Source organism: Sceloporus occidentalis, unplaced genomic scaffold (genome assembly GCF_023333645.1).
Source record: "Sceloporus occidentalis isolate IW3139 unplaced genomic scaffold, rSceOcc1.0.p SCAF_105, whole genome shotgun sequence".
Classification (NCBI taxonomy): domain Eukaryota; kingdom Metazoa; phylum Chordata; class Lepidosauria; order Squamata; family Phrynosomatidae; genus Sceloporus; species Sceloporus occidentalis.
This window is the reverse complement of record NW_028317085.1, coordinates 3,015,970-3,033,207: the sequence shown is the minus strand read 5'-3', so window position 1 is coordinate 3,033,207 and position 17,238 is coordinate 3,015,970. Positions and strand designations below refer to the sequence as shown.

Sequence of the window (17,238 nt, the reverse complement as noted above, 5' to 3'; positions counted from 1 at the left end):
CATTACAGTGAAATGTAACACCGTAGAGATGTACATAGAGCCCAAACCATGATCAGAAATTCACTCATACTTTCTCTGGCAGCTCCACTGCTCTCAGACAAAACATCACATCAAAACACAAAAACCTTTTACATTTTCATTTTAAATGGCAACAACCTCTCAGTATCTGATTTTGATGCTAAAAACTAATAATTCAAGACACATACATATTATACAAGACTTTCTTTGCTGGATGTTTACTTTCCTGCATTCTAAAGCCTTATATCAACTGCCATCAATATCTTCAGGGTATGAGTGATTTTTTTTTTTGGTTAGTACTCAGAATATGGGTTATATAACTGCTCTTTCTGCCAATCCCAATATTCATAGAAATAAAAGCAGAGAGCTTTCATTGGACAGCCAAACATGAGAAATGGCTGTTTCAATCAAAGCAAAAAATGCCAGAAGCATCAAAAGCACTAACATTTCTAATATAAGTTTTTAATGCAATTTTTGAGTATGCACGTTCATTTTAATATACTTTGTATTTCTTCCACAGACTTAATTGAGTTACAGGGCCACAATGTTTAATAACTGCTTCACATTGTACTGCTGTATGTTAAAGATGTTATATTTTTGCTTTATGTCTGAAAATACATGTTGGTATACTGAATTGAAGAAGAAGAAGAAAAAAACACCGGTTAGACGAGTAGATCATTTACATTTCCAACATAAATGTAGGTCATACACAAGTAGATCACTCTGCAGCTGGCAGACAAGATTATGATGAGATTCTGCAGAGAATGTAAAAGAATTGAACGGGGAATTCAAAGACAGTACAAAAAAGCAAGATACCCCAGCTTTTAAACTCAATGTTAGTAAATTCCAGCATTACAGTTGAGTTCATTATATTTAATAAAATTCACTGACAATTCAAAAGGGAAGCCAAACATACTCTATGGGTAAGACCACGTTTCATACAAGACAGGATAGGCACATGCCTATTGCACCACTTTATCTTGGTCATGGTACAGATCAAGGTTTCAGGGCATAATAACTACCCCTACACACTGTTCATTTTAACTATTCCATATATTTTTTTTACTCCACTTCACCTACAATCAAATAATAATATATTTTTTTTTTAAATCATCTTTTAGGTATGTCTGTGTTTCTTAGGGATAACTTGGATTGAAATCTGCCCCTGATGCTGACATCATAACGCCATAGGGACACATACTCATTTTAAAAGTTGCCATTTGCAGAAGAGACCTCTGAGTTCCCGAAAGGTCTACAATAAAAATAAAACTTATGTCAGATAACAGTTGCAGCACTGCAGCTGCCCTGCTCTTCTGCGGTCCGACAAGACTTGCCACTGATTGGTTGCTTAAACTATGTACTTCTCCATACGAGCTTCTGACCTTATTCTGATATCCTAAAGTGATTGCTTACGTTTTTTTTATGAACCAGCATCTGTTTAATTATAATTGATATCAAGGATATGAAAACTCTTTGTTATGCCTGTTTTATTAACAACTTACCAGATAAAAATGAAGAAAGTAAGGGCATTATAATTTTACTCTGGATTGCTTTTGGAATCTAGTGAGAAGGCATACATCCCTTAAAGCATGCATAAATACATTTAAAAATTGGCTTTTCCTAGTTTTCCAGATTGGTCAGACAAAGTAATATTGTATAATAATAACACCACCTACTACTGGTGTGCTTTCAGGATCATATAAGATCAAGGCTTTACAGTACACAGTGTTCCACATTCACCTGTACTGGTACTAACAACCTTGACCCTTTACTGCTTTTAGGTAACAATGGTGGTTTACAATAGATTTTTTTCTGTTTTTTATTTAGTTTAACCATTGGGGTAGGGTATGAGTAGGATATGGATTATTGGCAGATGTACCATTTGATGTAAGTGCCCGTAGCCTCCTAATGCCTCTAATGCGTGTGCACATGAACAGTAGACTGGTATGGACTTCTAGCAGGTGGGCAGCAGCCTCCATTATATTGAACAGGTTGCATTTTGTGGGGAACGCTGCTGAAGGATATGAATCGGTGAAGCATACACTATTACACTAGCTGCGCTAAAGTTAACAAACGACCCACGGAAAAAAATATCCTTGAGCATGAGATACTGTGCTGTGTATTGAAAAATAATTTGCTTCAAATTACTTTCTTTATCTACAGACCTGGAGGCTACCATTGTTGTCAGTTGTGATATTTTGGATGACTTTCGCTGCTGAAACAGTAATGAGCTAATGACAATGCTAATAAAGTCTATTCCTCCATAGACTATAATTAGCCAGAGTGTCCAGTTGGATTATTAATGTGTATCTCTGTGTATTACTGTGCATCTCTAGTAGATTGGACAAAAATAACAGAACAAATACAAATGACTAATATGTAGCTACCAGAAAACATTGTATGATGCCAAACCTAGAAGTTTTTAATCTGATACTAGTCCTTTAAGGATGGGTAACATTGTGGTGGTGGTGATGTGGGGAGAAAACTTCATACGCTCATGGGTACAGATATGAAAACATGCATCATTTCTAAGAGAAAGGGCATTTATCTCATGTTTCTGACAAGAAAGGAGAGAGCCTTTGATTAGAGGGAGGAGGGAGAATCACAAGGGAGTGAGGAAAGGGATTTGGTGGTTTGGAGAAATGATGGAAGAGTTTCAAGGTGAATAGTGTCAATATGATGGGACAGAGTCATGGGATCTGAATTCTGCCTACATAAACAGAAGTTGCCGCCTAGCAAAATGAAAGGGAGGGAGTCACACCGCAGATAGAAGATGTAATTAGCATCGTGACCTAGACACAAAGATTCAGCACATGTTAAATTAAGTTTTAAACCTCCCTCTGCATTTCTCAGCAATTGGTTATTCATCTGATCCACAGCAGGATCAAATGAAGGAGATGCTTAATTGAAATAGGAATGTTGACAGGAGACCAGTGCTATTTTTACCTCTTTCACACTCCCACTTCTCCTGGCTTCTGTGACTATAACACATCACATGGAACGCAGACGCATGTCCCCAGTGTTAATGCTGCAGCTACTTCTCAGGCTAACTCTTCATTACTGCTCCACGATCAAATAGCGTCATCCTACTAAAGAACACTCAAGGCTTAATGACGTATTTGAAATGCTATATTAATAGCTGTCCATGTAATACTAATACTAGCAACCTAATGCCATATAGACACCTGAAATATCATATTTTGCTTTGATGGCATTTTTAATAATAGACAAAGACTAACAAAATTCTGTCAGTGTTACATTTGGAGCAGTCACTATAGAATATATAAACCTCCTGACTGAAATATTTAGCAATAAAGCAGGCTTTTCAAAGATAACATTTTTAATGCATTTCAGCAGAGGTAGAGCCACATTATAAGTAGATTTAGCAGCTGCTTTGAGCCCCCTCAGTTTATGGGGTGTTTTTATTCTTTGTTATCGTAGGTTAGTGTGTGTGTCAGCATGTTTAAGCATATGGCGTTAGAATGTGTGTGCCTGTTACTATATGGTGCTAGGATGAGTGTGTGTGCGTACAAGGTGTTGAATTGTGTGCCCCTCACAGTCATTATATTACAAAAATTGTCAATTTAACGATATCTGTTGATGTAACAAACTCCTGATGTAGGATTCGTTTTTGCCCTAAACTTGGGTAAGAGATAATACATGGGTAGTAATGTCCATTTTGTTCTTCTCAGGGACCAGTTAAGGAAATAGTGCTTGCATCCAGGGCCGGCCCTACAATGGAGCCGACTGGGGCAATTGCCCCAGGCGGCACTTCAGAAGGGGCGGCACTTTGCCGCCCCAAGCAGTTTTTTTTTTGAAGCGGAGGAGAGAGAGAGGGGCACCGAGTGGTTTTCGCTTACCCGCTCGGCACCCCTCTCTCTCTCCTCTGCGGCGAGTTTCCCTGTTCGGTCTCTGTGCCGGCTTGTAATGCAGAGCGCCGGAAGTGACGTGAATTTCCGTCGCTCAGCATTACAAGCCGGCACCGTGGCAGCACAGGGAGACTCGCCGCAGGACTGTTTAAGGGTAAGTACCGGTGGGGGGGTAGATAATGCCGCCCCCCCCGGCGTCGGCAGGGGGCGGCATTTTAAACTTCGCCCCAGGCGGCGTTAAGTCTTCGGCCGGCCCTGCTTGCATCAATAATACCCTCTTTTATTATCCCTTAGCTGCAAGGCGAAGGATTCAACAATAGCAATATCTACCCATACAGAACAATACAGAGTTGAAAGTACCAAAGCATCTCTACAGAGGAGAAATATAGTGAAAATTGACTCTGACACTTTAACTTACATATGTTTGGCCGCATGCTACGCTCTTTTACTTTTGAATCAAGAAGCCACATGCCAAAGCATTGGATTGGCTACGAAGGTAGCTAAAAATAAAAGTAGGAGGTACATTTTGGAGACATTAGCCCAGTGTGTCCGGTGGCCAGTATGGGGTACTTTACACTGAGCATAGGGAAGCAGGGGTCCTATCGATTAAACATTAACAGCCCTAGTGACTTCTCTCATTATTTAAAAAATGTAAATAGTGGGTAACTGACAAGTAGAATTTACAAAGAAAATGTATTCAATATTCATTTAAAAAAATAGCTAGTTGAAACAGCTATGGGACCAATCTATATAGATAAATTTTGCCAAATAAATATCGGAGTTTACATATCTTTTTCCACACAATAGGTTTTTGTCAGGTTAGGATTTCATCAGACCTGTCAATTCTTATTTATTGAGCGCTCTGACAACTTTAAATTGTATAAAGGTCAAGGGAAAAAATGTCCCTTCCGCTACATCACCTTCAAATATTGTTAAAGGTCACTTCAACCTTCCATGTTGCTCTTATGAAGAGTATGTTTTCTAATAAACTTAAAATTGCTTCAAGGTACCCTTTTTCATGTGTAGAAATAGATCATCAGACATGCTACTCTTTGAACAAGGTTTAATTAAAATAATTAAAGTTCACTATATGTATGCAGTGAGCAATAGTGTTCAGAAAATGTAATGAAAAATACATTTAAGCATTGTCATCTTGCATTGACTAATACAAATTAACAATAACAGAAATAATTCTTTTTTTTTTTTTTTTTCGATAATGAAACAAAACCCTGTCTCATCTCTAATAACCAATATGTTTGGTCATGACAACTCTTACAAAAATAAAGCGAACTATAAAATAGTCTCATATGTTGTATATCTGAAGAAATAATGAAATATCTCAGCGAGATGGATCCCCAACATAGAAATATTTAGTCACTATATAATTACCAATCATAATATATGTGGATGGTGTGTACATGACCCAAGCAATCAAATCAATCTACCAGTGTATTAGAAGATCCTTTGTAATGGTATAGACCCACCATTTACCGGAAATCACCTTGGCACAAGGTATTGGAGTGACACTCATTTGCCATTTTCATTCTGCACATCTGTTTTTCACAAGAAGTGGGTACACACAAATATATTTTTGGTGCATATTGTCAAAGTCCTCACGTCCATTGTCCAATTTTTAAATACCCCATTATTTTTTTAAAAACTCCTCATTATAATCTGCAATATAACCATTTTTAATCAATTCTAATCTATCACAATTCTTAGCTCTCTGATAAAATCTCACCAGAGACTTATAAGGATAAACCCTCATTTAAAACTCTTAAGTTATATATCATTATCTTGTTTCTCAAAAGCATCCTGATTGATTAGTTCTTGCAAATATACATTTACTGCCCCCATTGGAATACCCTCGATTATTGATCATCAACTGTTGGTCTTTCTACAACACATTTTGGTGTATATACATGCATGCCATGATTTGTCATGGAGCCTTCACTGCTTCAGTCACCTGTCTTTGTAGCATTTCCTCCTGTGATACGAAAACCCTCTGATGGATCAACCTGCACAACATGAGGAAGCAGTGCTACATTCTCCACACCTACCAATAAGAAGCACCTGCTCTTGCAGGTCTGAGAGCATAAATGGATTGGGGATTAAAAACATCCCTGGCAATTTGAGTCCAGTGGCCGATAAATGATGGGGATACAGCCATGAGCATAAAAATGTGCCATTGCGTGGATCCAGTAGATGGCTGCAAACAAAACCACTGGATTGCGAGCTCAAAAGGAAATAAAGGTACCTGGGATTCTTGGGCAGTCTGTGCGTGTGAGAGAGTCAGAGACAAAACTAAGGAGTTCCCAGGTATGTCCATATTTCTACCCCATCCCCCCATCCTAACACCTGCTGATTCTATGCTCAAGTGTATTTGTCTCTCTTTCTACCCCTCTTACCCACAGCATTCCATCTCCCACTGCCACTGAATGTTCCCCTTCTCTCTCCACACATGGTTACCTTGTTAACATTAAAGCAGACTAAATGTAATTATAACATGTTAATTTATGGTTTTTTTGTATAGTATACTTTAAAACTGACTTTAACAAGGGTTAAGGTGGAAAGTACAATTTCTTTGCAATAATTAAGAATTTTCCTTCAAATAGCAATCAAAATTTAAAAACGCATACAAATTATTGATATACAAGCAGCATTCAAATATCCCAGTTCCCCTAAATGAATCCAGCAAAGCAGAAATACAATGTCTCACTGCCATTTGTTACCGTTTATTGCTAACAAAACACAATCTTTATAAAATTAAATATTAGGGTTAAATAATTTAAAATGAACGTGACATACAATCAAATCTTTGTTAACAGAAAAAATACCAATATACAAAGAATTAGCTTTCAAACATCAAACACCATAATAAAGTTAAACACTTTACTAGCGTTTTTTTATTTTTTATTGCACATCTACTATGCAGTGCTATCAACTGTGGAGCCAGCCTGCCGCCAAACCATTAGATTACATGTACTGAACATCTTAAAAAATTAAAAACACTATTTATATCCTCAGGCACCGTTTCTTCCTGGAAATAAATAACCTTTTAATACTATTGCAACAAACTGGTGTTGACTACATTATTCGCTAATGCCACAAAACAAGTCTGTGTCTAAGAATAATATATAATAATTCTTATTGCTATAACAATGAAAATTAACTACTGTACATACAAAAAAATAGAGCACCATTTAATGTGATTGGATAAGTGTACATATCTTTTCTTACACTGTACTTACATCATATGTTCATTTACCATCTTCACAGGGGAAACCATTAACTCAAGTATACCCTTTAAACAAGAGACGTAAGCAAAAAAAGCCGTACGTCTGAAGCTGCTGGAGACAGCATGTTCTACATTCAAATTGTAAGCTGACTAGTATCCACTGCTCTATGAAAACCGAGGGAATATTCACCAAAAGTTATAGGAAAAACATTGTTATTATTATTATTATTAGTGAATACTGACACAATGAAAACTGGCTCAGAAACAAATATTTTTTTTTTATATATGTCATTAAGTTAAAATATTGCACTTTACCCTATGAGTGGCAAAGTGGTAATACAGTTTCATGCATTGGTCCCCTCTGCAATCAACCCAGGGGTTAAAACTTTCCTACTTTCAAGAGAATTTGTTACCAAAAATGTATTAAGCTTTCTTGTCCACTGAATTGAAAAACCACTCTGTGAATTTCTGCAGTTGTGCCGAAGCCGTTTGCGATTCTTCTTGAAGCCTTATATTATGCTGACGTAAGTGATGGACCTCAGCCTGGAGCATGGCCTTATCTTCTTTTTCCTTAAGGGGGCAGGAAAAAGATTAAATTATTACATTAGGAGGCATGAGAAAATGTATTTAAACTGGTGTGGCCTGAAAACTGAAAATTATATCACCTGGTAAAGGAAATATTGCAACCATTTGAATCAAAGTCCAGAAATTCTAATACTATTCTTTGGACCTTCGAAAAGCAATATATTGGATATTTTCAAATTACAAAAAAATAACTGGCCGCTATTCTCTACACTTAAAAACAGTTCTCTAACTTATCTTTAAATTATTTAATAAAGTAACATAGGATGTTAAAAACGGCAGAATAAATTTTTTTTCTTGTTTTTATTTCCCCAACCTGCCCCCCCAGTTATGCATATTTGAGCTCAGGCTTGCCACACTGCCCTCCCCAACATGCCACACTGCCCTCCACATATGCCTTATACCCCCAGATATGTCACTCCGTCCTCCTCAGGTATGCCGTATACCCCCTGATAACCCATAGTGCCCTCATAGGATTTGCAGACTCATTCACAGACACAATACTTTTATAAATAAATACACAGTTAATCTTCACTGCCCCCAGGATTTAGATTCCCCTCAGTTTGCCCCCCTTTACCTCTAACTGCACCTTAAGTTAACCTTATTAAATTAATTAAAGTAACCCTCAGTCCTCAGCATTAAATTAATCCTGAAGAGAAGATCCCATTAACCACAACTGCCCCTAAATTAACCCTGAAGACCCCATCAACCACAACTGCCCCTAAATTAACCCTAAACACCCCATCAACCACAACTGCCCCTAAATTAACCCTAAACACCCCATCAATCACCACTGCCCCTAAATTAACCCTAAACACCCCATTAACTATAACTGCCCCTAAATTAACCCTAAACACCCCATTAACTATAACTGCCCCTAAATTAACCCTAAACACCCCATTAACTAACTGCCCCTAAGTTAACCCTAAACACCCCATTAACTATAACTGCCCCTAAATTAACCCTAAACACCCCATTAACTAACTGCCCCTAAGTTAACCCTAAACACCCCATTAACTATAACTGCCCCTAAGTTAACCCTAAACACCCCATTAACAATAACTGCCCCTAAGTTAACCCTAAACACCCCATTAACTATAACTGCCCCTAAGTTAACCCTAAACACCCCATTAACTATAACTGCCCCTAAATTAACCCCCACCTCCCCTAACTTTCAGCAGCCCAAATATAAATTTTATACTCACAGTTAGATGAGTGTCACAGCCATGGCGATACTAAGGAAATGGGTGGAGCCAATTGGCCGTTTGGCTCCACCCCTTTCTTTCTCCAGCAGCGATTGCAGGGAGGGACTGGAAAAAGGAAGTGGGCGGGCCAATCGGCAGTGACTGCAGGGAGGAACTGTAAGTAGCAACTGCTGCTGTGACTCCTGTGAGTCACACTAAGCGGATTATAACACGAGGGGTATTTTTCATAGCATTTGCTCTGAAAAAACCCTCATTTTATAATCGATAAAAATTGATTCAACTAAACGATAATGAAATTCGTTGCCAACGAATTTCATTATCGATTATCATCGATTTTATCGATTAGTTGTTGCAGCCCTAATTTGTATTGAGGGAACATGTTGGTACTATTGACCTAAGTTATATCTGGTAACATTATATGTAATAGCATAAAACTTGCCATATGTTCAATGTAATAATTGGCATGTACCGAGTCACAAAATCAGTGCATATCGCCTCTAGTAAAGGTAATTAACACATAAAAACAACATCTCCATATTTTGTATATAAAAAAAATTATCTGTTTTTGTTTTTCTGGTTTTGTTCAATCCTTAATTACACACCGCCCAACATTTCAAGGGGCTCAAAATGGGAAACATTCATGGGGGGGGGCATGATTATGTGCAGAATCATGTATTTACCTTATTCCCTCGCAATGCATTGAATCAGTATCTCCATAATCACCATAGCAAAAGCGGAACAGCTCGGCAGGACATTGCTCAGGAATTGGCATGTAATGTTTACCATGTTTGCCAATGAAATATATTTTAAGTCTATAATGATGTTTGTATATTTCTATTCAGAATAGGGATACAATTAGTAAAGAAATAACAATTGTATATGTTGGTAAACGATGAAAATCATTTGCACTTTTTTTTTTTTAACCTAGCCTAGACCACATGAAAATAAAGAACAATTCCGATTCTTACTTTAAGCAGGTCTGTTTGTAGCTGTCTGAGAATCACTTCCAGTTGGTTTACTTTCCCAGTCAGCGTTGAAGGGGGGTTCTCTCTGTACGGAATTACATTTAAAAAAAATTATTTAACATAATTAAAAATCATGAGAAAGCAAAAAGAAACATATTTGTTTGTCCATTATGATGTTCTTCTTAATGATGACAAATTAGTTGCCTTTGCCATGCATGGAACCCTGTATACGTGAGATTGCATGTCAATATTATACCGTGGCAGTGAACATTGTGATTCTGAGATCAACCACTCCAAACATTAGAAGAAAACAATGTGCAGATGACCAGTCTATAACAGCACCAGCACAGCAACTATAACCAAACTATTATCACTAATTTTTTGGTCCTATTCCCCGTTGGTCTAGCGTTAATAAACACGGACAACTGTATAAAAATATGCATCCGTCCAAGCTATGGGCAAAACCTACTGGGATATGCAGTGGTACCTTATACTAATGGAGATGAATAAAGATGTTGCTAAATACAGTTTTTCACAGAACAGTTGCTAAAGCCCCAGGGTGTTTTTTTTTTTGCATGTATTCACAACACAAATTTATTTTTCTGCTAGAAATGTGATGACTCGTTAACAACCTGGATATGGCACGGCAACGAAATAAGCTTTGCAGGCATTCATTCCAAAACACAAAAGGTTTAGCACAGCTCAGAGCTTGTGTCACTAATGAGATATTAACCTGCAAGACCCGTCAAGACGGACAAAAGTTAATAGGTTATCCGCCACGCAAAAAGCAATAATTAAACTGTGACTTTACTTCTGTTACGCAACCCCCCAGAATCAGGAGAGTAACAGTTTTCAGATTCTATAAGGATTGTCGGCCGTGTATCTTTTGCAAAATATTTGTGAAGCCAGTGAAACAAAGTACAAGTCATGTTATAAGTGAAATAATAATCTTTTGGATTCAAAACACAGGTGATTCCAGTTAAACTAATAATGGATCCTATCCTGAGGTATTGGCGACTTGTTGGAACTGAAAAGATAAAGTGATCTTCTAAAAAAGAGTATAATTCAATTGTTTGAACATCTTGTGAAAGCATTTCCTAAACAAATTTCTTTACAGAGGAAATCCCCAGGTCACTGTGTCTATGAAAGAGAGCCAAAGGTCTCCACAAATAATGACCAAGGCGTATGATTTATTAAACATTAACGTAAATGACAGAGAAGACGGGACTTTGGTTAAATGGGCTAGGCTATTGGATATTGAAAAATTCAATGAAACAATACAGCGCTATAATCCACTGTGTAAACATCATAGAGAACCAGTAATAAATTGCTAATTTAGGGTACTTGGAACCAGCCAGACTTGCAAAATGCTCCCCTAAATATATGAACATGTGCTGGAAATGTAATAAACAGATAGGGCAGTATGTGCATATCTGGTGGGAATGCAAGGACATTAAGGTGTTTTGGAACATGGTGTCTGACATGCTACAAGCACTGGGTGGATTACATTTGGAGCAGCGACCGGAGATTGCCCTGCTTCATCTGAAGTGGCCTAGGCTGCCTAGAAGTATAGCTTTACATTGTTGCAGCTAAATTGCTGACAGCAAAGAATTGGAAAAACATGGGACCTATTAAATGGAGTCATTAGAAGAATCAAATTGTGTTCCAGTGCAAAATGAAATCAGGTCTAGGCTGGTTGAATTCTAGAGCCTGGGGTAACTCGCAAATGATAAATGAATGGATAGATTGGTTAGAATAAGCCAACAGGTTTCTAGTATATAACAGCAGGGTTTAAATCTACACAGACTGGGGCTCCTCTAGGCATTGGCTCTACCTCCCGATACACGGCAACATATATGTAATTTGTTCATGTTTTTTGTATTCAGTATTTGTTCCTAATTAATTAATACGGATGACTTTATATGATATGCTATTGGATAACGGAAAATAAATTGAATAAAGAAGAAAAAGTTAAACTAATAACTGATCCACTTGCCATTATCCTCTGCTAAAATGCTTAATCACCAATCCATGAGTCTTCTTGTAAAATAGAGTTTACATGTAGACTTTACATTGTGCTACAAGAACAGCTGATTAAACTGGTCATAAAAGTTGAAGAGATATTAGCTATACATTATGCAGGGGGCATTATGGCACACCTTCCATTAACGATTGACCATGGTTGGTCTTTCTTGCATAGTTAAGTTGGTGGAACAAAATAACATGGCATAGGGATTTGAGTTCCAAATATGACTGTCCCTCCAAAAGAGTTCAAAAGGATTGACGTCTGATTTTCAGTAATAGAAGCTTAGTGTAAATGCCATTTTTCATGTTACCAAAAGTAAGCATCTTTGCTTGCTGGTAGGTTATCTTATTTTAGATCACCTTGTCAGCATGCATGGATAATTTTCTGATCCTTCCTTACGTGTATACATTACAGGTCTGAGACGCCATAATGCACCATCCCTGTTCAGTCCAATAAATAAAAATACTAGCGTACATTTATATAAACAAACATTCCAGACATAAACCAGATCAGCTGCTCAGGACTACAACTGACACGACCTTCATTCTGAAAGCCGATGAAAATGGAGTACACCATAAGTGAATACATTTTGGCATAAATAAAAATATATATTATATTTTGTACATCCTTTGTGTCTACCTTACAATATCGTGTATGCGGTCACCTACACATAATGTAGATATTTTAATCTGTCCCCATTACAACTGATCACAGTTGCTGCAGGCTTTTGTCCCGCATTGAAGCCGGCCGTTTTATTTAGATTTAGGGCCCCCCCGGCCCAGCCCGCCCCTGTAACTGTCTATGCAGATGGCTATATTGAATATTGTCCGTTTTATTTATATTGCATGGTGATTTAAGTGTTTCATGAACATTCATATGTTTTTGTCTAATGATTTGATTTATAAAAATGTGATTATTTTAAAAGAACCTGCATAGCCTCTTAGATTCTAAAAAGTATTATTGTCATTTATTTAGAAGATTTTGATTTTTAGAATGTTTTTCATTTTGCTCATTCAATTTTATGTTGATGTACTGTCGCTATTTATCTAAAAGTGAAATGTTATTAATGTGCAAGGCTATACTTTTAAATCGATACATGGAAAAGACTTTGGTTCATAATACACATATCATATAACCCTTGACAAATTACATCTCTCTCTTTAGCCATGAGTACTGAAAAGGTTTGAAAGCCCGGTTAGGCGACTACAATTTGTGACAGAACCTAAGGTAAAATAAAGGAAAAGCATACTGTGTATGTAGTAATTAAGCCTTATATGCATATCATACAGAAAAAAAATAATGGCTAAAACATAATGGAGCTGAAAAGGCTTAGGGCAATGTTTCAATAGAAAGAAAAAGTTATTTCACGTGCTAAACTTTTAACAATCTTCACACTTGAGTGCGTTCTCTGAATTACCCTTAGAATCGAGATTATTTTATCTGTTATACCAGGAGGCATGAGTTAAATTTTAACTACCAGGTATATCGAGAAACAGATCCGTTATGGAGGTTTCTTGGCTATATTAAAATGAATGCTAATTTAGTTAAAGCGTAAGGGAATTATTAATGCTAGTTTCTGTCTACATTTTTGAATATGAAAGTCATTGAATGTTACATACCCTACAGGATCACTAAAATCTTTTCCACCGAGAGACTCTGAGCACAGAGGTAGTTCCTGGGACTCTTTAAATTCCTGCTCACGTTGCATGTCATTCAAAGTGCAAAATGACCCCACTCTCTGATCTGGAACACGAAAAGTCACAATTAGAACAGCCATAACTGGTCCTGAAACTTCATACAAGTAGAGAAAAAACCAAACGAGCTGTTACATATTTTGATCCATTGCTGCAAAAAAGCAAGGCGATACAATTGTAAGTGCCCTCAAATTACAATATACCACAATCACAAGGACAACATACTGATAATAAACAGCAAGTCTTCACAATCCCCTGCATTCTGAGGCCTAAATGCAAGCCAAACACGTTTGCCAACATATTGCCATAACAGAGCATTCCAATTTTCAATGGAACATCCCAGAACATAACTAACCAAAGTTTTCATATTCATGCAAAACATGCAGTCAATGCATATTAAGTATTAAAAAAAGAATGGAACGGTCAACAAGTGAACCCAGGACCATCACCTAGAAAGCACGTGTGATGACAGACAGGCTCAATCTCCTCCTCTGAGTCAAAACCTGGAATTACATTTAGAGGTTTCCCATGAACGGCAAGAAATATCTCATCTACGCCAGTTTGGAGATTGTCATTTTTTCTGTTAAGCTAAAATATTGAAGCACTTTGAAATCCATCCTAGCAATTACTTTAAGAAGCCTTTAAGCCTCCTTAAATCTACTGGCATAAATTATTACATACAATAGCATTCAGCTCTGCTAGATTTCACAAATCATTATCAGCTGCTTCCCTTAGAAATCCAGGTGCTAAAAACCCCTTCTTAAACAAACGCATGCTTTTTTAGATACTTTTGTGTTACCGACGCTTTGAAATTTCAGGGTAATACAAAACTCACCATTTTTTTTGCTGTAAAATTGATATGTTAAATCTAAATTGTTAGAGAATATAATGGTATCGTATATAGGTATATATATATAATTAGAAAGCATGTATATAAAGTATGTATGCTTATTTAGAACTTAAAATCAAAACCTGCAAAACTGACACATTCTACAGTACATGCAGATTTAATTAAGCAAATACAAAGCAACAAATATCAATTTTGGTTTATACACAAGTACTTATTAGTGAAATAATATCCATGTGCATGTTAGTATTGTAAGCAAAATATTATTGCATTATACATACATTTTTGCATTTCTCCAATCCGTATTTTATAATAGAAGTAAAACAAAACCAAAGACAACATTTCTGATGTCATAAAACGCTAAGTGAAGGGAGGACTTGAAGGGAAAGATATGCGAGAAATCATTGGTAGGGATACATGGGAGGATAGGGAGTTTATAAGGGGGAGGGAGAGTGAAAATAGAGGGAAAAGGGGTTAGGCAACATGGAGGGGAAAACAAGTTTAAGGAGTAAAAAAAGAAATGGAAGAGAATAGGAGAAATGGATAAAGGCTAGATAAATGAAAAGTTACAGGGTAGAAATGGAAGGAAAAGGGCATACAGAATTTAAAAGGAAAGAAGACGTTAAGGAGAAAAGCTAGAAATGATAAGAATTCTTAAAAGTGTAAACATGTAGCAAGCTAATGGATGCGATCATGTGTCAGTAAGTTATATCTATGCACAAAACATGATATATATATATATATATATATATATATATATATACATACACACACATACATACATACTGTAGGAAACGGCTCACACATGGGGCGGCAATGACAGACAAAAACAAACTCTAAGCCTGTCTGGCTCTAACTAAACATCAGGGAAAAGCTTAGGGAAAGCTTCATACCTGGTGGGCTGCAGCGCTGGCTGTAGCTGCTCCTTGACTCAGTCTCTCCTACACCCTACAAACCTAACAGCCCTCTCTTTTAAGGCTTCCTCCCCAGTAATAAGCATAGAAAGCCTCACCTGAGGACCCCTGGGAGTAAGGAAAACCCATAGTGGACTAGGATTGTGGACTGGAGCTCTCCCACTTCCAACCTGTCCTCCAGTCCAAGAAATCCAGCCCATGTAACTTTAAACAAAAGAGCCCTAGCAGACTACGCTCTGCTAAAGCAGCATGTATCCTCCTGGATGTCTGCTACCGTGCCTGGCTGAGAAAACCAGGTGAGATATACACCCCATCCACCACTTTCCCATACACTTTACCACAATACATATATTTCAACCATGTGACTACTGGCCTTTTTCATACTTATGTATGACCTGATGCATAGTTACATCATAGTATTCTTCCAGTGGAGATTTTCCGGCCATGCTCAGTCATAAATCTATCCCATTATGCTCCAGATTAATTACATGCTAAGCTTTCAAATTTCTACTTAAGCATATGGAGAAACACACATGGAAATTTGCAGTGGCTACACAACAATTCATTTGACAAATCAGCATTTGCCAGCGAGGCAGAGAAACATAAAATTTGTTTTATTAATATTGTAAATAGTAGGCTACTTTAGAACACACAAATTACAGAACATTATAAACTCAGGTTAGCAAGCATGGTCAAATATATAATTATGCTTAGAAAACAATACATTTACCTTTCTGAACCAAAGCATTGGATAGTTCTGAAGAAAAGAATTTAGCTGTATCATTAACAAAATACTGCAGTTCTGTCCTAATGTCCTAAAGAACCAACATGGCTCTGCATATACAAAATAGCCCTATTACCGACCTTTATGATCTCTTAGTTATATATTATGAAGACCCAGTAACGTTTTCTGGAAAAAAAAAGATCCCTGTCCCTCATGCCTTCTTTCATATCTGTTTGACAAGTCACATTATGTATTTCTGATTTTTATCCTCTTAATGTAAAGTTGGATTTAAAACAAGGTACACAATAGGTTTTAATACCATTTATAGATATTCAGATTTTCCTTTAGTAACTAATCCTCTTCATATTAGGTGCTGTCATTCTCAGAGATAAATAGATTTAAAAAGATAGATCAACATGGACAGCTTGGAGGAAAGAAGAGAACGATGAGATGTAAGCTCATTTGAGCAGGGCCCTCCTCACCTGTTGTCTCTGTAAGTCATATTGTTATGTTATTTACTACGTGTAATGTCCTTTCTACTCATTGAAAGGTGCTACAGAATATGATGGTGCTATTAGCAGAGACCTTCTGTCAGGATTCAGCCCCAGCCCAGCAAACTGCCAGACTTGGCCACTCCTTTAAGAGGTCTGCCTGGAGTTGAACTCCTCTCCACAGTTTGCTGTTTTGTTTACTTGCGTCTGTTTTTAATGTACCTTTGCCTATGTCGTTACTAGGCTTGGGCACCAGGGGGCTCTTCGTGTTCGTCTTCGTGCTCGTCTTCGGGGGGGGGGGGAATCTTCGTATTCCGCGACACGGACATTCTTCGCGTTCGGTTTTTCTTCGTTTTTCCGGTTAAGGGGTTAATACGGGGTTAACGCGTACCGCAGCAGCTCTGGCGCCAGGAGTTTAAATGTCCGTATGAGCAACTCTATTGGTCGTCAGCAGGGGGCAGACGAGCCCCCTGCTGGCGACCAATAGGGCTGCTCGTACAGACTGTTAAACTCCTGGTGCCGTAACTTACCCGGCAGATCCCACTGGTCTCCCTGTTCTATCAGTTAAATGTCCGTACGAGCAACTTTATTGGTCGTTCATACGGACATTTAACTGATAGAACAAGGAGACCAGTGGGATCTGCAGGATAAGTTGCAGCATTGGG

The 17,238-nt window shown here is 37.5% G+C and overlaps 1 protein-coding gene across 1 annotated transcript in view; it reads right to left on the bottom strand.

Annotated features, from left to right (window-relative positions):
- Positions 1 to 7,548: 7,548 nt before the first annotated feature.
- LOC149283404 (signal-induced proliferation-associated 1-like protein 2) overlaps positions 7,549 to 17,238 on the bottom strand; it is a 53,733-nt gene continuing 44,043 nt past the window's right edge. The window contains exons 18-21 of the mRNA XM_089497594.1: positions 14,047 to 14,100; positions 13,523 to 13,646; positions 9,881 to 9,962; positions 7,549 to 7,695 (exon numbers count right to left, since the gene is read on the bottom strand). Of these exons, the coding sequence (XP_089353720.1) occupies positions 7,549 to 7,695; positions 9,881 to 9,962; positions 13,523 to 13,646; positions 14,047 to 14,100 (407 nt within the window). The remainder of the gene's footprint in view (positions 7,696 to 9,880; positions 9,963 to 13,522; positions 13,647 to 14,046; positions 14,101 to 17,238) is intronic.